Source organism: Sorex fumeus, unplaced genomic scaffold (genome assembly GCF_029834395.1).
Source record: "Sorex fumeus unplaced genomic scaffold, SorFum_2.1 ptg000063l, whole genome shotgun sequence".
NCBI lineage: Eukaryota > Metazoa > Chordata > Mammalia > Eulipotyphla > Soricidae > Sorex > Sorex fumeus.
This window is the reverse complement of record NW_026606120.1, coordinates 10,237,266-10,262,003: the sequence shown is the minus strand read 5'-3', so window position 1 is coordinate 10,262,003 and position 24,738 is coordinate 10,237,266. Positions and strand designations below refer to the sequence as shown.

At 48.9% G+C, this 24,738-nt stretch overlaps 1 protein-coding gene across 1 annotated transcript in view; it reads left to right on the top strand.

The window, feature by feature from the left end:
* Positions 1-24,326, top strand: part of AAGAB (alpha and gamma adaptin binding protein) — a 52,342-nt gene extending 28,016 nt beyond the window's left edge. Inside the window, exons 6-10 of the mRNA XM_056127239.1 lie at positions 16,326-16,408; positions 17,918-18,011; positions 22,191-22,295; positions 22,663-22,712; positions 23,633-24,326. Of these exons, the coding sequence (XP_055983214.1) occupies positions 16,326-16,408; positions 17,918-18,011; positions 22,191-22,295; positions 22,663-22,712; positions 23,633-23,710 (410 nt within the window). The 3' untranslated portion in view covers positions 23,711-24,326. The remainder of the gene's footprint in view (positions 1-16,325; positions 16,409-17,917; positions 18,012-22,190; positions 22,296-22,662; positions 22,713-23,632) is intronic.
* Positions 24,327-24,738: the final 412 nt, after the last annotated feature.

Below are 24,738 nucleotides of genomic sequence, written 5' to 3'. Positions count from 1 at the left end.
TAAATTCTGGTTTGGTGAGGCTGGAGAGGTAGCACAGGTGCTTCAGGCCTTGCCTTGCATGCAGCCACGGCCAGCAGAGCAGGGCACAGGTGAGTGAGGACCAAAAACCCCAAATAAAGAAACACGTACGGGTCCTGTGTCCTGGCCTTGCAGTTGGAACTGCTCAGAAGAGAGACCCCGGGATCTGAGAGAGAGGCCGGGGCGACAGCATGGCCTCTGCTTACGGCCTAGTCCCGAGTGCCTCCCAGTGCTCAGGGATCAAGGCCATCCCTGGGTTCTCGGCCCTCTGCCATGAGTGGGCTCATGGGCCAGTTCCCTGGGTCCATCCCCTAAGCATTGTGGGTGCCCCCAGGCACTGGAGTGACCTGGGTGATCCCTGCTCCCTTCCTCCCCACCCCCCAGCAGCACAGAATCCACAGGCCCCTGCTTGGAACTGCTGGCCTCTGGGCAGAAATCTCTGGGAGGGGTCCCTGGGCCACGCAGTATCATTTGGGAGCCCCCCCCCCAAAAGAAGAGGGCAGAGGACTGGAGCTTCTGCTGTGCTGCTTGAGACCCCAAGTTTGAGCCATCCCCAGCTCAGTATGTCCCCTCAGACTGTGCAGACGAGGAGGGGTCCCTGCTCCAGCAGCAGAGTCAGGCTAGCAGCATCAAGGGTCTGTGGCCGCTTCTTACTGTCTCACTGTTGAAAGACAGAAAACACGCTGGGAATGAGCAAGGGAAGGAGTGGCGCCCACTCGAGTAGGTGGGGTTGAGGCAGGGCCACGGTCCGCCAGCCCGCAGCAGCTCTTTAGGAGTTGGGGCCTGTGCTGAGTCTCCCTGCTTGGACAAACTGCTGTGCTCCACGAAGCCCTACAGAAGGAGACGCAGAAAGCCACATCTCCAAGTCTCCCGATCCTTCCGCAGATACAGAGGCAGGTGGAGCCGTGTCACAGAAGGAGAACCTTTGCCCTGCAGTCAGGTCAGCACTGCATGTCTAGGGAGGTCAGGGCCCTGCAGTTGGCCTGAGCTGCAGCCTCATCGCTGTGGCTAGCAGTGCTTTCTTCCTCCTTCCCTCTTCCTGCGAGACTCTAAAGTTTGCTGCCAGGGGATGGCATAGAGGTTAGGGTCATGCAGGGGCGGGAGGCCCTGCTGGGGTAGGAGCAGCCCGGGGGCTGTGGCTGGTGTACCCTTCCCGCCGTGAGTCACTCGCACTCACATGAGCCGTGGTCCTTCTCTTCTGGAGCCTTTGTCAGAGTGAGGCTTGGCTGAGAAGTGTTTTTCTCTATAAAAATAGGTTTGCACTGTGGCACCTGAACTTGATCGATCTGGAATAAAATTATACCCAATGACGCTCATTAGATTTGTGAGAAATGTTCTCGGAAAGGCTTATTAGACGCCAGTCACTGTTTGAAAAATCTGTCCCTGTGGTTCATCTAGTAAAGAAGTCCTGCTTTGTCATTTCTGTTTATGGCCGTGAGTTTGGAAGCGGGACTGAACACATTTGATTACTCTGGAACAGTCAAAGGTTGTCTTCTTGAGCAAATGCTATTCTCCTGGGCACCTGCAGAACAAAGAGGCAAACGGGATTTGTCATGGTCTTTTGTGCAGAAGAACCTTCACTTTCTTCTTTTGCCTACAAGATTTGGTAATTGGTTTACCGTTAGCCAGCACCCAGCATATTTCCATTAGTCTCACTCGGTCTCTCAGGGTCCTGGCCTGAGTAGAAGCCAGGAAACCTTCCCTGGGGTGCAAGGTGCAGCTGGACATCTGTGCACAGCCCCTCCCCGGAAGCAGGAGACTGTGCAAGTGTCTGATCAGCAGACGGCGGTTCCCACTCTTCCCAGCCCAGTGCCGCCCAGACGGGCTTGTGGAGCGGGTGGGTGGCCCACGTGCCCAGCTGAGCCTTCCTCTCCAAGATGCTCAGGAGTGACGGCCACCAGGTGGCAGCTTTTCTTTCCCTTCTGGGTGTCGCTTTTCTCCTTCCCTCAGACCCAACTTGTACTACACCTGGCAGTGCTTGGGGGCCCTGTGGCACCTGAGGTTTGAACCCGTGACTCCTGCTTGCAAAGCCTCGGTGCTCCTTTCCCATTAAAGGAAAAGTGTCGAAGCTGGAGAGAGATGAGAGCACAGCAGGGAGGGCGTTTGTCTTGCATGTGACCAACCTGGGTTCTATCTTGGCATCCCGTAAGTTCCCCTGAGCCCACCAGGAGTGATCCCTGAGCACCGCAAGGTATGGCACACATTTTTTGTTTGTTTAATTGTGGGTAAATATCCAGAACATAAAATATGACAGAAAGGAACTGCAGTCAGAGGGATTCTAGGGTTTCTAAAAGGTCACCATGAACTGAAGGGAGAAGACAGCAGCTTGGAAGGACAGTAATGGGGGGTTGGAGGGTGAATTTTGATTTGAAACCCAAGTGGAGATGGCAAGTGGCTAGTTGGATTGGAGAGTTAAAGGACGAGGCAGAGGGAAGGCATTTAGATCCTTAAGCGTGGAGAAAATTTCCAAGTGCAAAAGGACTTGGCCCCAGAACAATGCACCATGGAGAGAAACAGAGAGAGAAAGAACCAGAAAAGGAGCCCGAGAGAGAAGGGAACTGGGTGGCCCCGGAAGCAGAAGTGGGGCATCGACGGGGCAGGGGAGGGCTCAGCCATGCCAGGTGCTGCTGATAGGCTGAGGGGAGTAAGCCCAGCCTTGGCCTGCCCAGCTGGCAGAGTGGAGATCTTTTGTGACTTTGAAGAGACCATCCGGGGAAATCCATAAGAAGGATTCCCGGGGGGGGGGGGGGGGGGGGGGGCTGGAGAGCCATAGCACAGCATTTGCCTTGCATGCGACTGACCCAGGTTTAATTCTCAGCATCCCATATAGTCCCACGAGTACTGCCAGGAGTGATTCCTGAGTGCAGAGCCAGGAGTCATCCCTGAGCAATGCCGGGTGTGACCCAAAAAGAAAAAAATTCCCGGGAGGGGAAGGGCTGAGGTGCAGCTCTGACTCCTTCCCAATAGAGTCCCCGGGAAGGAGCGCGGGAGAGCTCATGGGGACAATCCCAGAGGGATTGGACATTGCTGGGCAGTGCCCACCCATGGAGCAGGGAGTGGACGCAGGGGGCTATGCAGGGGTTGGCAGTGATGCAGGAAGGAAGTGTGGAAATCCCTGGATAGTGGCCGGGGAGCCGGGGTGCAGTGTCGTGTGGGGGAGTGTGGTGGAGACACCAGGTTTCAGTTCCTCAGTGAAGAACCAGGTCCACAGCCAGGAGGACAGGGAGGGAGGGGTTAGTATTAGTGTTAGGATTTGGGGATAGGGGAGAAAATGTGATGTCATTTAGGACCAGAGGGAGCACATGGCCTGGGGAGGTGACAGAGCCTTGGGGGCCCACACAGTGGTGATCTGGAAATTTGGACCGTGGACTTTATTTTGTTTGGAGAGGGTGGGGGACACCCCCAGCAAGGCTCAGGATTTCCTCCTGGCTCTGCACTCAGGGATCATTCCTGGCGGTCTCGGGACTACCATATGGGGCGCTGAGGGTTCTAACCTGGGTTGGCCATGTGTTGCTTTTACTGTCTTCTAAATAAGTCCTTCCTAAAAAGCCGCCTGAAATAGTGATGTGAAATCTGTTCCAATGCTCTGTACTTAATCCAAGGTACAGATAAGGCTTCTGGATCATTAGTGGAATAAATGCTTGTAATTGAAATAGTTCTTATTTTTAGGCCTTTGTCTTGGCCACACCGGTCTTTTTTCTCAGTCTGAATTAAGACTGTAGACACAGCAGATGCTTGATTAATACAGTGTTGTTGATTTCAGATTGTAAAATAAATGGTTTAAATTATAGTACTGTATTTGAAAGTGAAAGTTATTTTAGAAAGTGACACAGATGAAACTTCAGGTTAATTTGTGTATTTTCATATTCTTGTCTTCTCTCAGGATTTCATTTTTTCATTTCATTTCATAATCCTGTTATTCGTCGATTGCCTCGAGCAGGCCCCAGTAACGTCTCTTTCATCCTAACCCTGAGATTATATTCAAGGCTCTTTAGGAGAATGAGACCCATCATTGTTACTGGTATTTGGCATATTTGGTATGCCACGGGGAGTTTGCCAGATTCTGCCCTGTGGGCAGGCTACATTCGATAGCCTGCAAGTTTGTCCAAAGTAGGAATGAGATAATAAGATGTCATAAAAGATGTCCTGATAAGATGTCGCGCGGCCACATTTGAGGGCGCGCGGTTCCAGGAGCTGGATTTTATAGTCTCTGAGTCTTGGCCGTTGATGGGATTACACGGTGCCAAGGGGCCAGGTGGTGGGTGTGACCCCCGCCTACTGGAATTGGGAGGATCTGGGTGGAGGATGCTCGACTCCAATCTGAGTAGGCTGGGAGATCTTGGCCCCGGAACCCGCGTGGATTTGTCCCTCTGCCAGTACCTTCAGGTGTGCGGAGAGTGGTCTCAGCATGGTGGTGGCTGGTCCTGGAGGACTTCGGCTGCTGGAGCCCTGGTCGGGGCGGGGAGGAAAGCTCAACCCGCTCCCCTCCAACGGGCCCCGGCGAGGAACAGCCAGGCGCGGGGGCAGACTGCACTGTTCTCGTCCGGGAGCTGGATTTTATAGTCTCTGAGTCTTGGCCGTTGATGGGATTACACGGCGCCAGGGGGCCAGGTGGTGGGTGTGACCCCCGCCTACTGGAATTGGGAGGATCTGGGTGGAGGATGCTCGACTCCAATCCGAGTAGGCTGGGAGATCTCGGCCCCGAAACCCGCGTGGATTTGTCCCTCTGCCAGTACCTTCAGGTGTGCGGAGAGTGGTCTCAGCATGGGGGTGGCTGGTCCTGGAGGACTTCGGCTGCTGGAGCCCTGGTCGGGGCGGGGAGGAAAGCTCAACCCGCTCCCCTCCAACGGGGATGCAAACTGAAAAAAAAATTTTTTTATTTGACCATGAGATACACAGTTACAGTTACACAGTTACAGTTATTGGGTTTCAGTCACACGATGTTCCAACACCTGTCCCTTCACAGTGTACATTTTCCACCACCAATGTCCCCAGTTCTCTCCCAACACCTACCCCTCTCCTCACCCAGCCGCCTTTATGGCAGACGCTTTTCTTTTCTCTCCCTCTCTATCCTTTTGAGCATAATAGTTCGCAATACAGGTACTGACAGTTTATATCCCTTTACTTCCTTTCAGCACACATTCTAGTCCAGAGTGATCTTTCCCAATTATCATTGTCATAGTGGTCCCTTTTCTATCCTAACTGCCCTATTCCCACCTCTCACTTGTGGCAAATAAAAGGACCAATGGACCAATCCTCCTGGTTCTTGTTTTTATTGTCCATGGGCATTAGTTTCATTTTGTGTGTGTTTTTTTTAAATATCCTAATGAGTTTAATTATTCTATGTCTGTCTCTCTGCTTCTAACTCATTTCACTCAGTATGATACTCTTTATGTCCATTCATTTATAACCGAATTACATGACTTTATTTTTTTTCCCTGCTGGCTGCATACTATTCCATTGTGTAGATGTACCATAGTTTCTTTATCCAGTTATCTGTTCTTAGGTGCTAGGTTGTTTCCGGATTCTGGCTATTGTGAACAGTGCTGCAATGAACATAGACATTTAGATGACATTTCTGCTGTGTGTTTTTGGGCCCCAGGGTGTATTCCCAGAACTGGTATTGCTGGGTCATTTGGAAGCTCAGTTTCTAGTTTTTTGAGGAATGCCCATATTGTTTTTGAAAAGGGCTAGACCAATTGGCATTCCCACCAACTATGAGAGTCCTTTTCTCCCCACATCTGTACCAGCACTGGTTGGAAAAAAATTTATTTTTGTTTGTTTTGGGCCCAAACCCAGCTGTGTGTGCTTGGGTTACTCCTGGCTCTGCGCTCAGGGATCACTCCTGGTGCTACTGGGGGACCATATGGGATGCTAGATCTAACCTAGGTTGGTCGCATGCAAGGTAAACTCCCTACCTGTTGTACTATCACTCTGGTGCCTAACTTCAAAATTTTTTAAATTATCATTAAAAAAGACACTTTGCTAACCTTGTTCTTTTCCCTTCTATCCTGAGGTAACCTTAACTCTTTTGTTAGTGTCTACTGGTTTATTTTGTTTTGTCTGTTATCTGTTGTTTTTTTTTTTTAACTCTGCTATTAATGTGTGAGCAAAAACATACAATCCCTTTCGTTTTCACTGATTTATTTCACTCTGCATAGCTCTCTCTAGCCCCTTCCACTTTGCTGCAAATGGCATCCTTTTTTTGTAGCTTAATAATATTCTTTTTTTTTTTTTTAGTTAAAACAGATTTTATTTGGAGATTTTAGGAAGGGGAAGGAGGGGGAGAGAGTGAGAGAGTAACACGCTCAAGAGAGAACCCGGGCTTCTCCAAGGGTGGAGAGAGCCCCTACACACATCCCAGCATTAGATATGGAAGTGAACCTGTCAAGAGGGAGATGCAGGCAACACATGTGCTTGGGTGCCTCATGTCCTGGGCCATGTGGGCAGAAGCAGCCCATGGACTTGAACAGCATATGCACCACTTAATAATATTTTTATGTAAAATAAAACATCTTTATCCAAGCAAGCCTTTTATTCCAACTCTTTGAGCTGTCTCCCCGACCCATCAGGTTGTTTTTGTCGAAGCCATTTATATAAGCAGAGGTGGTGTCTCTTTGTTACCTTCATTTGTATTTCCTTGATCGGTGATGCTCAGCATTTTTCTGTATGCCTGCTGACCAACTCTGTGTCCTTTTAGAAAAATGCTTATTCAGATTCTCAAAAACACCCATTTTTTTTTGTGATTGGGTGTTTTTGTTGTTGTTTTTGTTGTTGTGTGACTTCTTTACCATGGATAGTAATCTTTCCTTATTGGATATGATGTTTAAATGTCTTTTCCAATTTAGTAGGCTATCTTTATGTTCTCTTTTTTTTCCTTCTGCAAAAACTTTTCCGTTTAATGTCTTGTTTGTCTTTCCTTTTCCTTCCTTTTTGGGTCAAGCACTCAAAGACATTGTAATACTGATAATACTGATGGCACAGAGTGTTTCACTGAGTTTATGGTTTCAGGTTCTTATGCAGAGAGCTTTAATCTGTTTTGAATTTACTTTCGGATATGGAGTTAGAGTGTGTATGGAATTACAGTTTAATTTGTTCTTTTGCAAGTAGCTGTCTAGTTTTCCCGATAGCATTCATTGAAGAGATTCATTTCTATTTTCTTACCATAGACCCTTTGTCACAGCTGTTGAGGAATTTGTGGGCTTGTTTCTGGGCTCTCTGTTCTGTCCCTCTGGGGTGTGTGTCTATTTCTGTTCACGTGCTAGTTGCAGTCACTGTTCCTGGACATTGGAGTGAGGGAACATGATGTTCTCCAGTTGGTTTTTTCCCCTCTAGACCTTGTCTCTAGTTCTTGGTATAGTTCTACCATGATACTGTAAATTCATATTTGGTTTTTGTTCTGAATCCTGAAATTGCTCCAGAACATTGGAGGTTATCTTTCATTATGCACAGTCAGTCCCTTTGTGCCACACCTGAGTTTATGGAAAAGAAGTGACTTTGTTAAAGTCCTTAAGGATGGAGGGCTGGTTGCCAGGAAAACCAGCCTTTAGCAGGTTAGAACTTTCTGCCTCTTCCTCTAGCCTGTGGGGAATGGACAGTTAATAGCCAATGGCTGTGCCATGATCAGTTGTATCTGTTACATAGAGCCTCCAAAAAGAACACTGGTGGTGGGGTTCAGAGTGTTTCTAGATCGGTGAGTCTGTGGAGGGTCTGAGGGGGCTTCCTGCCTGGATTCTTGCCACACACACATATGTTTCTCTCCTCCCACTAATTTGAGTTAGAGTCCATGGTAGGTAGTCCAGTGAGAAGACTCTTTCCCTGAGTTCTTTAAGCTCTTTTAGCAAATTACTGAACTTCAGGATGGAGTTGTGTCAAGTCAGTTTTGTTTTGTATTTTTGGGTGCCCAGGACTTACTCCAGGCTTTGCTCTCAGGAATCACTCCTGGCGGACTCGGAACCATATGGGGACCAAACCCAGGTCAGCCATGTGCAAGCAAATGCCTTCCCTGCTATCGTGTCTGTTTCGTTTGAAAACCCATATTTTTTGTTGTTTTGTTTTGTTTAAAATTAAGAGTCTGAGCACAGGTATTGCTTGCAGGGCACCCGGGTTTAGTCCCCTGTCACCACATCTGGCCCCACATGCCACCACCAGAGCAACTCCTAAGCACAGAGCAGGGGGTAGCCCCCAGTGTTAATTTTATTAGTGTGGTAATAGGACTTAAAGTAGCATTAAAGTCCATGCATCTGGGGTGTAACGTTACTGTGGCTCCACCACCCCCAGAGTGCCCCAAACCTTCTACAACCACTCATCCCCAGATCTGTTTCGTTGTCAGAATCCAAGGGTTTTTCTTGGACTCTGTTCTTTTCCTTCTTTGGTTTCAAGAAATAGCCATTATCTGGGTGATACATCCATATTACCCATTATCTGTCCATTGCCACCCATCTTACTTGGCTTCACATGACCCCCTACAGTTGTGTTCGAGTCATGGCCAAGGCCGGTTTTCCTCTCTTTACCGTGGAGCAGGAGCCCACTGGGCATGTGTCCCACAGACTCTGCATTCACTGTGCACCCTCAGACCTTCAGTGGGCCCATCTCCAGGCTGGTGTAAGTGCTGCTTCAGTGGACACACATGTACATCTTTTCAAATGAGCGTTTCTGTGATCTTGGGATAGATGGCCAGGAGTGGAATTGATGTGTTTCTTTCTTCTTGGCATAATGGGGAGAGTGGAATTCAGAAATCCAGAGAGCACTAGCTCCCAACCTCCTCAATGAGACTCTTGTTCTCTAGGTTGACTCTAAAGGAGAATAATAAAAACAAGCCTTCCATATACCATAAAGATGTACGTCGGTTTCTGTTTGGACACAGAAGCCTTGCTTTGGTTGCTTTGAGGGTTTAAGAACCCTTATGTATTCACTTCGCAGAACGTCGCCTTGCACGGAAACTTAGCAAGCACTCAGCACATGTTAGCTTCTGTTTTTAATTTATTTTTATTTTGGGGCCACACTCGGTGGTGCCTAGGGCTTCTTCCTGACTCTGCATTCAGGGATCACTCCTGGTGGTGGTTGGGGGACTCTGTGTGGTGCTGTGGATAGAACTATGGTTGGCAGCATGCTAGCGCTCTCCCCGCTGTACTGTATCTCTGGCCCCCAGTGTTAGTTCTTATCATTACTAACCCCAAGAAAACTTCCTGTGTGGTCAGTGCTGTTGTACCCACAATGTAGATGTCCAGAGGGGCAGAGCTAGGCTTCCGACCTTGCCTTTATCTGCCTCCGGTTCCATTTACCACCATGATCCACTGATAGAAGAGTGAGGTAGAGGGACAGAAAAACTAAAAGGGGAAAAACTTGTTTTAGAACTGATCCTGCTTCCCCCCCCCCCCATGAAAATTTCCTTTTTGCTGAGATTCCTAAGTCTCCAGCTGTCTCATATAAGCCAAAATTGTTGTGGAAATGCATTTTATCTTTTAAAAATAAGAATGATTCTTTTGATTTGTAAAGAGATCTCTCTGTTCCATGTGTGTGTGTGTGTGTGTGTGTGTGTGTGTGTGTGTGTGTGTGTGCATGCGTGTTGGGGAGGAGACTGGGATTGCTGGATCAACCTTGGGTCTCATACATGCAAGGTAAATACTCTACAGCTGAACTACATTCAAGTATTTTTTAAACTTTCTCTTAAAGTTATTCTTTCTCCCTCCTCTACCTTACTCCCTCTACCTCCTTCCTCATATTTTTCTAAATAAAATATTACCTTAAATTTTAAATACATAAGATACATTTAATTAAATAAAATGTTATACATAAAACATACATAAATCCTCCACCTGATCCCCCATTTTCCAATAGTTAGGCGGTTACACCCACAAACTGCCCCCAGCGCCATGAAATCCCACCAACGTCCAAGATCCAGAGACTATAAAACAAAGCTTCCGGAAGAGAGCATTGCAGAGTCTCTTGCCTGAGCGCCAGGCTCTCTTCATCTGGGCTCCTTGGAGGGGGGGGCGGGTTGAGTTTCCCTCCCTGCCCCGAGCAGAGCCCTGGCAGCCATAGACCTCCAGTAACCAGCCACAGCCATGTTCAAGGCCACTCTTCACATGATTGAACGATCCTCACGCATGAAGGAACCAGCAGAGGAACTTAGGTGCATGGGTCCTGGGACTGAGATCTCCAAGCCTGCTCGGATTGGGACTAGGCCTTCTCCACCCAGATCCCCCATTTTCCAGTAGCTAGGCGGTTACATGCACAAACTGCCCCCCGTGCCATGAAATCCCATCAACAGCCAAGATCCAGAGACTATAAAACAAAGCTCCCGGAAGCGCGTGGCCCCATTCGCAGCCATGTGACATCTTATAGTCTAGGTCTTCTTCTAGGAGAGCCTGTGAAGCTACCGAGAGTATCTTGCCTGCACAGCAGAGCCTAGTAAGCTCCTGTGGCATATTCGATATGCCAAAAACAGTAATAATGATGTGTCTCATTCCCTTGACCCTGAAAGAGCCTCCAGTGTGGCACCGTTGGGAAGGACAAGTAAGGAGAGGCTGCTAAAATCTCAGGGCTAAGAAACCATAAGGTACATTGAAGATAAAGTTGGCAAAACCCTCCATGACATTGAAGCTAATGGTATCTTCAAAGATGCCACACCACTGGCCGAGCAAGTGAAAACAGAGATAGATAAATGGGACTATCTTAAACTAAGAAGCTTCTGCACCTCCAAAGAAACAGTGACCAAAATACAAAGACAGTCTACAGAATGGGAAAGGATATTCACCGAATACACATCTGACAAGGGGTTGATATCCAGGATATACAAAATACTGGTTAAACTCCACAAGAAGAAAACATCCAACCCCATCCAAAAATGGGGCAATGAAATGAACAGAAACTTTCTCAAAGAAGAAATCCGAATGGCAAAAAAAGCACATGAGAAAATGCTCTACATCATTAATCATCAGGGAGATGCAGATCAAAACCACAATGAGATACCATCTCACACCTCAGAGACTGGCCCACATTCAAAAGAACAAAAGCAACCGATGCTGGCATGGATGTGGCGAGAAAGGGACACTCCTTCACTGTTGGTGGGAATGTCCACTGGTTCAGCCCTTCTGGAAAACAGTATGGACGATTCTCAAAAAATTAGAAATTGAGCTCCCATTTGACCCAGCAATACCACTCCTGGGAATATATCCCAGAGAGGCAAAAATGTATAGTCGAAGTGACATCTGCACTTGTTTGTTCATTGCAGCACTCTTTACAATAGCCAGAAACTGGAAGAAACCTGAATGCCCAAGAACAGATGACTGGTTAAAGAAACTTTGGTACATCTACACAATGGAGTACTATGTAGCTGTTAGAAAAGATGAAGTCATGAAATTTACATACAAGTGGTACAATATGGAAAATATCATGCTAAGTGAAATGAGTCAGAAAGAGAGGGATAGACATAGAAAGATTGCATTCATCTGGGGGATATAAAGTAACAAAGTATGAGATTAATACCCAAGAATAGCTGAGATCAGCACCAGGAGGATTACTCCATAACTTAGAGGCCAGCTGGGTATCCTAGAGGAAAGGGCAGTTCAGATAGAGAAGGGAGCACCAAATAAAGGATGTTTGGAGGATCCTCCCAGGAGGGGAGATGCATGTCGAAAGTAGACTATGGACTGAACATGTTTGCCACTCAATGCCTCTTTTGCAGACCACAACACCCAAAAGGAGAGAGAGAACACAGGGGATTGCCCTGCCACAGAGGCAGGGGGGGATGGGGGGATGGGGGGTGGGAGGGATATTATCCATGGTGGTGGAAAATGGGCACTGGTGGAGGGATGGGTATCTGATCATTGTATAATTGAAACCAAAGCACAAAAAATTGTAAATCTACAACTGTAAAAAAAAAAATAAAATAAAGGGAAAAAAAAATCTCAGGGCTAGGACGAATGCAGATATTACTGGTGCCCACTTGATCAAATCGATGAATAATGGGATGACATGACAGTGATACAGTGATACATCATAGTCACAGTCCTCCCGTTGTTCATCAATTTGCTCGAGCGGGCCCAGTAACATCTCCATTGGAGACGTTGTTGTTACTGTGTCTAGCATATCGAATACGTCACGGGGAGCTTGCCAGGCTCTGCTGTGAGGGCGAGGTACTCTCACTAGCTTGCCGGGCTCTCCAAAAGGGGCGGAGGAATCGAACTCAGGTCGGCCATGTTGGTTGTGTGTAAGGCAAACGCCCTACCCGCTGTGCTATTGCTCCAGCCCTCAGCAATACATAAGTTGTATTTAAATTAATACATAAAATTATTAAGGCTTGAGGATTTTTTTTTTACAAATGATTTTTTTTTATTGTGGACCACACCCAGCAGTGCTCAGGGCTTTCTACTGGTTCTGAACTCAGGGGACTATATGGGATGCCAGGGATCAAATCCGAGGCAACCACATTCAAGGCAAACTTCCTACTTGCTTTATACTTCGCTGGCCCCCAAATCTTTATTCTGGCAAATTGAGTTACACCATTCTCCAGGAAGTGCTGGAATAATAAAGGGAGGTGGGAGTGGACTCAGGTACACAATTAGATGCCGGAGCACTTTCCGTTTAGTAGATTTATAGGGGGATGCTGATAACGTGTGTGTGTGTGTGTGTGTGTGTGTGTGTGTGTGTGTTTCTCCTGAAAAGGAGGCAATAAGTCAAATAACTTTGGGAACCTCTTAAAGGATATAAAGAGGATATAGTTGAATTTCTGACACTATTACTCTTTGTCAGTAAGCAGCACCACTAGATTTTTTTCATGATTCTTTCATTTTTATGTTATTCCATAGGTACCAAATGTACTACCTTATGGAAACTAAATTAGATGTTTTTAGGATTAGAGTTTATGTTTCCTATGCCTTCAGAGTAATTTTGGTTTGGGGTCACACCTGGTGGTACTCAGGAATTACTCCTGGCTTTGTCCTGGGGACACTTTGTACTGGCTTTGTACTGTGCTGGGGATCTAACCTGGGTTGGCCACATGCATGGCAAACAACCTCCCCACTGAACTCTCTCTCTCTCTCTGGCCCTTGTCCTCAGAATAATTCACCGTCCCTCAGTTTCTGTTTGCAGCTCTAATGTTCCAGAAGAATTAATAGCACAGGTTAATTTATTCCTCTGGTTTAGCATAAAAACGGAGATGCTAAATCCAGTTTCAACAACTGTCTGCTAGAGGAATAAATGCTTCTTAATTGAGATGACATTTCTACGCCCTGAATCCTGGGAAGAAAAATCGGGGGAGGGGTATGTGTGCAGGGGAGGTTTATATAATTCTTTTCTATGAGAAGAATAATTTTACAGTGGGTGAACATGGGCAGAATTTTGTTAAACATTATGCTGAGTTAAAAAGAGTTTTTGGACCAGAGAGATAGTACATGGGATAAGGCTCATAATTTATACATGACTGAGCCAGGTACAATGAGCTATGGTCGAACCCTGGCACCACATATGATCCTCTGTGCTCCACCAGGAGTGATCCCTGAGCACAGAGCCAAGAATAAGTCCTGAACACCTCCGCACCTAAAAACCAGGAAGAAAAGAAATTAAGAGTATTTAGAAACTGTAAAATAGCCAAAGTTTGAAAGTAGTAGTAATTAGCAGTCAGCAATACTGAATCATAGTTCTAACTTCCTGTGCACAGTGGGACATAGGTGAGTTCTCCTGCTTCCGGCCCGCACCGTGCTAAAGGGTTTTCCACCCATCGCTCAGGCTAGGTAGCACCTGGTGGAGGGAAAACAGGCCAGGTGTGTAGAGTACGACAATCTGTGAATTGGGCTTGAAAATAACCCACAGCCCATGTTTTCTTTTGTTTAATTTTTTTTTTAAAAAAGTAGTTCACAGTATTTCATTACATTTAATGTTTAAATGTAAATTAAATGAACATTACATTTAATGTTCAAACACCAATCTCACCACCATTACAACTTCCTACCGCCATAGTTTGGATGTTTCCATCCCGAACCCCAACCCCTGCCCCAAAGCAGAACCGAAATAATATATTTTGTATTGTTTGTTATGAAAAACCACTGAAAATGCTACAAAATGTTTCCTTAAAGGAAAGAGTGTGAAGGTTGTTGTATTTCACCCCGGGGCCAATAAGCCCTTCTATAAGAGATCACTAACATGTTGTTAAAGCCTTGAGTGCCTATATCTGTAATATATATATATTTCCCTCTAAGATTGGTTGTGTCCTACTTTGAACCCCATCAAATGTGGTGCAGTACTCTTGGAGTATGGAAGTGTGTGGTATGAAGTGTCCAGGGATAAGTTCACTCATGGGTGAGGCTCGGCCTGAACATGTGGAGAACAGCTATGAATATGGCGGTGCTTGAGTTCTAGAGGTTTTTGGCTGCCAGGGCTGGGTCCCTTTCGGCAGAGGGACCTTTCGGCAGAGGGCACCCGCCTTCCAGGGCGCCCTGAATGAAACAGCCTGGTGCAGGGCCCTGCAGCATAACTATGGCAAGCCACAGCCCATGTGATTAGGAGAAGTGAGCACTTTTCTTCTGGAAGCACACTGTCATGTGAAGCATACCTGTTTGGGCCACCAACGTGTATTGCAACGAGTGCTTGTATATCCTGGTGATGAGTAAAATTCCCCGAGTGTTACTCAGATACACACAAATGCCTTCCAACCTACCAAGCCTTGATCCCAAAGAAAGAAACCGGTTGCTATTTGCATGAGTGCCTCTGGATGCCAGGAGCAGCCCCATTGGCCCCAGAACCCCCAGTGCCCACTGTGATGGTTCAGGGTGGGGGGCACCCACCCTGGCTGGGGCCTGGAGGCTTCCTGAAAGAGTGAGCCAGTGGGCCAGGCCAGGGCTGCAGTAATACGCATGTTCCCTTGGCCTTGCTGCCATGTTTTGAAGATGGTAAACCCAGACACTGCAGTTGCTGGACACCTTTGCAGCCTTGGAAGCTCAGTCCTGGGGCCCAGGCCATGAGCAGCAGGCCCCAGTGCTGAAAGGCTGACTGGAGAGGGCTACAGAGGCCAGTCACCACGGGGGGCACCCAGAATCAGAGGTGATTCTCCCCAGGACGCAGCCAGGGGGTGACCAGTGCTCCCTGACAGCAGAGTGTCACTCAGGCTTCACTGGGAAAGGACAGGGGACTTGTGAGTGTTGGGGGCACTGCTGAGGGACCATTAGGGGTTGGGACCCAATCCCAGACTCTCTGCAGAGTGCTCCAGGCTGATGCACTATTTTCCAGCCCTCATGTTTAAAGAAAGACAGGCATCCAGGAAGGGCTGAGGGAGAGAGCTGTCCCCAGCCATCTCTGCGGTTTGTCTCGTGCTTTGCTCATGTCCCTGCTGCTTTGCAGTTTCTCTGGTCCAAACTTCCCAAGATGCAGATTCTTTGGCCTTTCAATCCCCAGAGACTCAAGGCCAGGTCCTTGAATCTGGGGGTGACTTTGGCATGCTGTGGCACCAAGGCTCACTGGGCCTTTTCTCGGTTTGACGTGTTGGGCTCCAGACTTGTTCTCTGTAAACAGAGGGTGCAAGAATATGGGGTCTCCGAATGATGGTCACTCAATACCTCTATTGCAAACCACAACACCCAAAAGGAGTGAGAGAGAGCAAAAGGGAATGCCCTGCCACAGAGGTGGGGTGGGGTGGGGAAGGCGGGAGGGATTCTGGGATCATTGGTGGTGGAGAATGGGCACTGGTGGAGGGATGGGTACTCGAACATTGTATGACTGAAACATAAGCACGAAAGTGTGTAAGTCTGTAACTGTACCTCACGGTGATTCATTAAAAGAAAATAATAATAAAAAGAAAGAAAAAGAAAGAAAGAAAGAAAGAAAGAAAGAAAGAAAGAAAGAAAGAAAGAAAAAGAAAGGAATACAGGGTCTCCTGGATCACCTAGGGCCTGCTCCGTTACTCCCACAGAAAGGTGGATCTCTAGAAGCCTCTGGGTCCTGTTCCACAGAGAGCACTGCGGGAGAGCGGGGTTTCCAGGGTCCCCACTCGTGAAGACACTGTCCACTGGCTCCTGGTGCCGGCCAGCGCCTGCAGGATGGCCAAGCGGCTTGGGCTGTTGTTTGCATTGCTGCCATCATGTGTGTCCTGAGCTGATAGTGATGTTAAAAGGGATGGAGCATTGAGGGAGTGTGGTAATTGATGGGAGTGTTTTTGTCCCTGTCCTTAAGGCTTTCATCCTGTGGTGTGCTACTGAAAGATATGTGAATGTACAATATGCTAATGGGATATGCTAATTATTCATTAGCATTCATCTTTCAGATGGGAACTGCAAATAAAAAACTTCAGCACCGCTATTTTTCCTTTTCAGATCGGAATCAAGGCTTTAGCCTTCTCAGCTCATTGGCCGGCGCCCACCCTAGCGTCGGGATTGCAGAAAGGGCACGCTCCGAGGTAACCCTTGTCTCTGCTTTGGCTGCATGTCCTGAACCCACTCATCCTCTTCCCCTTCCCAGCTCAGAGTGATGGAGAATATGAAATTTAAACGATGGGACTAGAGAGATGGGACAGGGGTTATGGCACCTGGGCTGGAGCGATAGCACAGTGGGTAGGGTGTTTGCCTTGCACGCGCCTGACCGGGGTTCAATTCCTCCACCCCTCTTGGAGAGCCTGGCGAGCTACCAAGAATATCCCGCCCACACAGCAGAGCCTGACAATCTCCCTGTGGCGTATTTGATATGCCAAAAACAGTAACAACAAGTATCATAATGGAGACGTTACTGGTGCCCGCTCGAGCAAATCGATGAACAACGGGAGGACAGTGCTGCAGTGCTACAGTCTTATACATGGCAGCCAACCCAAATTTGAGCTGTGGGACTTCATACGGTCCCCTGAACTCTGCTCGGAGTGATCCTGAAGCACAGAGCCAGGAACACCCCCAGATGTGTCCCCCCCCAAACCAAAGTAAAAATAGGGAAAAAGAAAATGTGAAGCAGCCTTGTCAGCGTCTGGTCCCTGTGGGGAGAAGACTGGCTCGGCATGACCCCCGGAAGCCCTGTCCAGGGTTTGCCCTTCAGGCTGTTTCTGCTTGAATGAGGGCTTTGAAGAAGTTAGGCCCGAATTTCTTAAGGCCTAAGACTTGGCCCCCAATCTTTCCGTCTGAAATGAAGTTGGGGATTCTTTCCAAGGAGCTCTGGTGAGCAGACCCTGTACAGTTGGAGCAAGGCCCTGCCCGTAGTGAGCTTCGATGCCCCTGGGGTGCCAGCCAGCTCCTACCTGGATCGGCGTGCTAGTGTGGGGCAGGCCAGCATCTGGCTCACTGTTGCTGGGGCTGTTTGTCTATCAAAAGGTGCCAGTTTTCTCACGTGTTGAATAAAATGTGGATCCTAAGTGAACAATACAATTTTATTAGTCAATGGAAAAGTTGTGGTTCTTTATTTTCCTTTTTTTTTTTTTTTTTTTTTTTGCTTTTTGAGTCACACCCAGCAAAGCACAGGGGTTACTCCTGGCTCATGCACTTGGTGCTCGGGGGACCATAGGGACCATATGGGATGCTGGGAATCGAACCCGGGTCGGCCGCGTGCAAGGCAAACGCCCTCCCTGCTGTGCTATCGCTCCAGCCCCTCTTTATTTTCCTTGAGGGGGAAAATGCACCTGAGGTAGTGAATTTTAGCCTTTTTTTTTTTTTGGTAGGGGGAGTAGGGCTTGGGCCACACCCACAGTGCTCAGGGATCACTCCTGGCAGGGCTCATGGGACCACATTTGGCACCAGGGATGGAACTCGGGTCAGCTGCATGCAAGGCAAGTGCCCGAATCCCTGCACTCTTTCCAGCCCACACCCCCCTTTCCCTGTACCCCTCCTTGTATCTCCCCTGACTCGGGTTCCTGCTCAGTCTTTCCGTAAAGTCAGCTGGGAGCCTGCTGAGAGCAAGCTCTACAGCAGCCTGTGTGTCTTTTGTCCAGCAGTGCACGCCAGCAGCAGATGGGACCGAAACCCTTGGGGATCACCCGGGCAGTGCGGCCGACGCGGCAGATCCTCAGGTGGACAGCCTGGCTGGTAAGTTCCTCCGAGAAAGGGTGCTGTGGAGCCTGGGCTGCAGCTGGGCCTGGCCATCCACCTCAGAGGATGCTTCTCCGAAGCAGGAAGGGCCCAGAAGGGAGGGAGGAGACACTTGGACACATGCGAGTACGGCTTTCTCTCAGCATCTTGCGGCACGGTCACTGTAGCCCCAGCAGAACCAGGAGCTGAACCCACCTCGCAGGTGCCTCTCTAGAGGATTGACCCAGAGTCAGAATTGACGGTGCCAAGAATGGCCCAACTGCAGTAGCCTTTGAAGAGCCAACTGAAGCACTTTCATGTCTGCTCTCATTAAGTAACAAAGTTTGGCATGGAATCTCTCTCTCTCTCTCTCTCTCTCTCTCTCTCTCTCTCTCTCTCTCTCCTCGTTCTCTCTCGCTCCAACCCCAAGAAGGCCTTGAAGCATTCCAGTTGCAATGGGGTCATTTAGACCCTGGCTTCTGAGTGTCATTCTCCAGTAAAGAAAATCTAGTGATAGCAAACTTTAGGTGAACCAAAGTTGGGGGCAGAGTAGCTGCCCCAGACTCTTCAGAAGCATCAAGCTGTAACACTCAGGGAGACATCCGAACAAGTCTCTCGTTATCAGTTCTGTGCCCTGATTCACTTGGCATTTTTAAGAGAAGGGAAGGGAAGGTCTTTTTTAAGATTCGAAACTATCTTTGCAAGTTTTTTTGTGAGACTAAAATGATTTTGAATTTTTTTTTTTATTGAATCACTGTGAGAACAGTTAAAAAGCTTTCAAGTTTAAGTCTCGGTCGTACAATGATTAAACACCCATCCCTTCACCAGTGTACATGTTCCACCACCAAGAACCCCAGTATACCCCCATCCCACTCCTTCCCCTGTCTGTGTGGCAGATGATTTTCACTTTACTCTCTCTTTACTTTGATTACATTCAATTTTTTGAAGAAGACCCCACTATTATTATTTGGAATTTTCCCCCAAAAAATCAGACCTGCCAAAAAGACATCATTAGATAATTTATTTTCTATTGCTGATAATGAACAACATTTGGGTTTCTAGTATTTTGGTAATTAAGTCCAGAGGGATTTCTGCCAGAAGCCGCTGGGTTCTGAGATTGGTTTGTGTGCCTCTGGGATCATGGCCGTTTCGGAGCAGAGGAGTCGTTCATGGCCGGCAACTCGGGGTCTTGTCCGGGCGGGGGGCAATTTTGAATTTTTAATCAAGGTTAGAGAAAATTTTGAAGACACCATGTCCTTCTCCCGTCACTCTCTCTGCAGTGCTCGATTGCTTTCGGCCACCCATCCCGCTCTTCTCCCATTGTGTCACACACGCAGCTTTTCTTAGGGGCATCATCCACGCCTCATCCCAACCACTTGTCATTGGTGTCCACTGTCAAGGACCAGTCTCTGTTTTGAAGTACTGTCTTCTCTCCACTCACCCATCACGGTTCTGGGTAGTCTGCCAACACATTTCTTGGATATTTTCTTCTCTTCTTTGGAAGAGTGCTCTCCCCTACCCAGGCTTTAAATATTGCCATTTCTCAGTTCAGATTTAAATTCCCCAATGTAAATTTAATCATATGCGATTCTATCTATGTCCACAGTTATCATTGTCTACACAGATAAGTCACCAAGTGTTAACTCTAGTCCTGTGTACCCACTGCCTGTGACCTATTAACTGGCACGCCTCGAGCATATTTATTAACCAGAATGCATTCGGAGCCAGGCATGCAGTTACGTCATATTTGGCAGTGCCCAGAGCTACTCGCTTAGAGATGCTCAGAGATTGCTGCCTGGGGAGTTAGGGGGGGACCACATGGTACTGGACACCAAACCTAGAGCCTCACCCGTACAAGGCAAGTTTCTCTCATGAAGCCACATCCTTGGCCAGGATGCTTTTTTGTGTTTTTGTTACTGTTTTATGGGGGCCACACTCAGTGGTGCTCAGGGCTAACTCCTCGCACTGCTTAGGGGACTATATGGGATGCCAGGGATCAAACCCAGGTTGGCTGCATGCAAGGTAAGCGCCCTATCTGCTGGACTCCAGCCCCAAGCCATAATACTTTTCTTAGTTTTGGAGCCAGTGATGCTCAGGGTTACTCCTGACTCTGCACTCAGGAATTACTCCCGGCAGTGCTCAGGAAACCATATGTGATCCCCGGGATCAAATTCAGGTCAACTGCATGCAAGGCAAGGACCTTCCCTGCTGTACTATGGCTCGGGCCCCGAGCCAAGACATATTTTTAACATCAGATCATCTGTGTGGCATTATAGTAGTTGCAAAGGATAGGAAGCTCCGTGTTCAAGGAGCTGAGAGTCTGGAACTATAGAGAAAGGCCTTGTGACCTAGAGCCTAAAGCATGGGCTGAGAATGAGCCTTTGCTAATTTATTTATTTTTTGCTTTTCGGGTCACACCCCGCGATGCACAGGGGTTACACCTGACTCTGCACTCAGGAACTACTCCTGGCGGTGCTCAGGGGACCTAATGGGATTCCGAGAATCGAACCTGGTTCGGCCGCATGCAAGGCAAATTCCCTATCCGCTGTGCTATCGCTCCAGCCCCAGAGCCTTTGCTAGCTTAAAGGAAGCCATGTGTATGCTGCCAGCAGGAAGAGGACTTTGTGTCGGGGCCCTGACTTTCTCACTGGGCGAGGTGGTTGCGGAAATGGAATGGTGCACCCCAGCCATGCTGCTCTTTATTATGTCCACAGTGAAGAGACACCAGAGTGTAGAGCAGTACAGGCCAGTGCTGAGACAGCCCTATGGGGAGGGTTTCTAAGGAAAAAGACCTGGGCCCCGGGGTGGGTGTTCAGGACCAGCTCCTCTGTCCAGAATGGAGATAGCAAACTTCAATTGTTTGTTTTTTTTTTTAAACAAAAAAATAACAGGTTCAGGGTCTGGAGTGAAAGCACAGCGGGCAGGGCTTTGCCTCGCACTCAACCAACCCGGGTTTGATTCCCAGCATCCCATATGTTCCCCTGAGCAGCGCCAGGAATAACTCCTGAGTGCAGAGCCAGGAGTAACCCCTGTGCATCACTGGGTATGACCCACAAAGCAAAAAAAAAAAAAAAAGCTTGGTGCAGTAATAAGGATTTTGTACAGGGAAGAGATGGGCTTGGGGGTAGGGAGGTCGCTCGGGACACATGCCTTGAATGGGCACACACACTCCCCTCTCTTGCCCCCATTTCCCTGAGCACCGTCTGGGAGCCCCCCACATAAACTTATTTTGATTTGGGGGCCACCATGGGCAGTGCTAAGGGCTCACTCTGACTGGCTCAGGGGATCATGTGGGATGCCGGGGATTGACCCTGGGTCAGCGCATGCAAGGCCAGTGCCCTCCCCATTGTATTATTTCACCAGCCCCCCAAATAAATTTTTTCTTGGGGTTTTTTTTTTTTTTTGGAGAGAGGGCACAAACCCGGCAATAGTCAGGGCTTACTCCTGACTCTGTGCTCTGTGCTCACTTCTGTGCTCAGGGCTTATTCCTGGCTCTGCACTCAGGGATCACTCCTGGGGTGCTGGGGATCAAACTCCAGTTGACCACATGCAAGGCAAATGCCCTTCCCAATGTTCTATTGCTTTGCCTGCTTCCCCAAACCCCAAGTAAATATTTTTTAAAAAGAGGAATTTAGTTTTGAGTGGCGTTGGGACTGGATGGTGTGTGGGGGGGGCACACCCTGCAGTGCTCCGGGCTTACTCTTAGCTCTGTGCTCAGGGATCACTCTGGCTATGCTCAGGGCCACATGCGGTGCAAGGCAAGTGCCCTCCCCACTGTCCTGTTGGTCGAAACCCTTTTTCAGTTGTAGTTTTTTGTGTGTGAAGAGCTTAAATGAGCACCACCTCTGAACATCAGCGCTGTCCGTGAGTTCAATTAAATTGAGCTGACGCCCCTGTCAGTGTGTCCCCCCATCTGCCCTGCCCATCTCAAGGCATCCTCATAGCGAGGTTTTGTACCCGGACCTCTCCGTGGACACTGGACCCCGAGACCTGCATCCAGGGTCCCCCTTACGAGCCATGACAGGGAACGCGTCACTTCAGCTCTTAGCCTGCTTGCCTCTCCAATGGAAATAGTATCCCTGACCTCTCCCCAGTGAGGGTCCCCAGGCAGCTGGACCTGCGTGTGTCGTGGCTGTCCCCTTGGGGGTGCAGACCATCACACATACTGTGTGCTGACTGACCCTGCTCTTATTTTAGACCCCATGTTAGATCTGGACATTCAGGAACTCGCTAGTCTTACTGCGGGTGGAGCGGACGTGGAGAACTTTGAGCGACTGTTCTCGAAGCTCAAGGAGATGAAAGGTAACCAGGTCCCCCCTTTGTCACACACCCCCATCCCCACCCCCAGCTTGGTGCTGTTTGATTTTCCCTGACAGGGTTTTCTTTGGGAGCTGATGGGGCTGTGCTGTGCTCTGTGGGGGCAGTTCTCTTCCTCCCGTTCCTCTTCCTTTTTCTCCTCCTGCCACTGAACCAGGTGCCTGCAAACCTTCCCCTGCTCCTCCCCCCACAGACCCCTTTACTCCCGTCATTTCCATCAGGTTAGACTTCCCAGCAGCTGGGAAAACGCCCCCCAAACCTTGGCCTGTGACACTCACGGCCCAGCTTCGGCATCTGAGAACACCTCTACACACCGTTGGCATTGTTAGACCAATTTCTGTTTTTTCCCTAGACAAGGCTGCGACGCTTCCTCACGAGCAAAGAAAAGTGCATGCAGAGAAGGTGAGGAGTGAGCGGGCTTTATCATGGGTGAAAGGCCCAGTTGCAATTAGAATGCCAGAGTCGGGGACACAGTCACCCCTGACAGGGGGCAGGGATGAAAGAAGGAATAATACAGTTTCCAGTGTGAGAAAAGGTAGATTTCCTTGGAGGAACTGAGTGGTTCTGGTGGGGATTTTTTATTATTATTATTATTATTATTATTATTATTATTTCTGAAAAGGGGATGGAAGGCCAAGTCACGAGTCTTGCTGTGAGCCTCTCATGGGCTGCTAACTCAGATCGAATTGAATATTCACAATAGTAATATCCTTGTGGCAGTCAGCCCACAACTTCTCAGATGTGCCCGGAGTGACCTGAAGCTTTCTTCAGTGTGACTCGGGCCGTCTGCCATCCTGAGCATCGGGCTGTTGAAGCCATTTGTTTTTTGTTAGTTTTTTTTTTTTTTTTTTTTTTTTTAGCGTGTGGGTCAGAGCTGGCAATGGGTAGGGGTTACTCCTGGCTCTGCACTCAGGCACTGCTTGGGAGACCCCGTGGGGTGCTGGGGATTGACCCTGGGTCAGCCGTGTGCAAGGTAGGCACCCTTCCTGCTGTGCTTCCTCTGCGCGGGCTGGGGAAGTCTTTGCCGTTCAGCTGGCAAGCACGGCAGCCGTTGGTTCCTAGCAGGAAATTGTCCCTAGTTCATGGTGGTCCATCGTGTGGCTGTGTCATGCGACCATTTCTTCCTCAGTCATTGGCATCTGTGCTCGTCCTTCCATCTCCCCTCCCTCGACAGCTCTGACAGAACTGGGGGTGCCCCGTGGCGGGGGAGGGTGTTTTAGTTGACTGACGAGTCTAAAGGGCAGGAAGCAAGGAACAGAATTGCAGGTCCTGTGAAATGAGCTCAAAGTGCTCCCTGAGATGTCGCCTGCCTCTCTCTACAGGTGGCCACAGCGTTCTGGATGGCCATCGGGGGAGACAGAGATGAGATCGAAGGCCTTTCCTCCGATGAAGAACACTGAGCCACTCCCTCACCTGCGGGTCTGGCCAGCAGAGACACCGGCTCTGCCAGAGACATTTCCATCCTCGGCCTGGTTAGAACCTGCTGACAGTCCCCACATCATCGTGGTAGCCATCTGCCTTGGTTTGTAGCCAAGGGTTCCCTTAAAGTTAGTTTGTAGGAGGGGGTTCGGGCTTAGTCCCCTCAGTCCATCGTAAGGGAGTGACGACTCTCAGGGCAACAAGGAGTGAAATGGTTTCAAGTCAACTGACTGGTTCCAGGCACTGGACAAGGCTGAGGTCTGCAGTTTCCCCGAGTGAGGGAAGAAGCACCAGCCACCCCGCGTAGCCCCCACTCAGCTCACAGTTCCCCCTGAACAGTGGGAGCTGGGCCTGGCCAGGAGCCTTCCCTGAGCCTGTGATGGAGGAGAGAAGACGGTGGCTGTCTCACGCGTGCTGTAGTGTGTGCTGGCGCCAGAGGCAGCAGCCTTCAGCTTTGGCTCCAGCTAGACAGGTGCTTCTGGCGGTTCATTTTTGAAATACCGAGTCTGAGCTCGTGCTAAGTGGAGAAACCAGTGTGAGTGTTAATTCTAGCTCATAATAAACAAAGCAATAGGCCCTGCTCCAGTAGGGCTCCAGCCAGCCTCTCTGCTGAGTGTATGTGTGTGTGTGTGTGAGAGAGAGAGAGAGAGAGAGAGAGAAAGAGAGAGAGAAATCATGTGATCCTTGAGGAAGGGCTCTGGGGCCTGTGCTGTATGGTGTGTGTGTGGTTTTTTTTTTTTTTTGGTGTGTGTGTGTGTGTAATCCTTGAGGAAGGGCTCAGGGGCCTGTGCCAACGTGTGTGTGTATATATATGTGTGTGTGTGTGTTTGTGTATGATCCTTGAGGAAGGGCTCCAGGGCCTGTGCCAACGTGTGTGTGTGTGTGTGTGTGTGTGTGTGTGTGTGTGTGTGTGTGTGTGTGAGAGAGAGAGAGAGAGAGAGAGAGAGATCCTGAGGAAGGGCTCTGGGGCCTGTTCGAGTCAGTCCCTGCATTGGTGCTGGTATAGCTG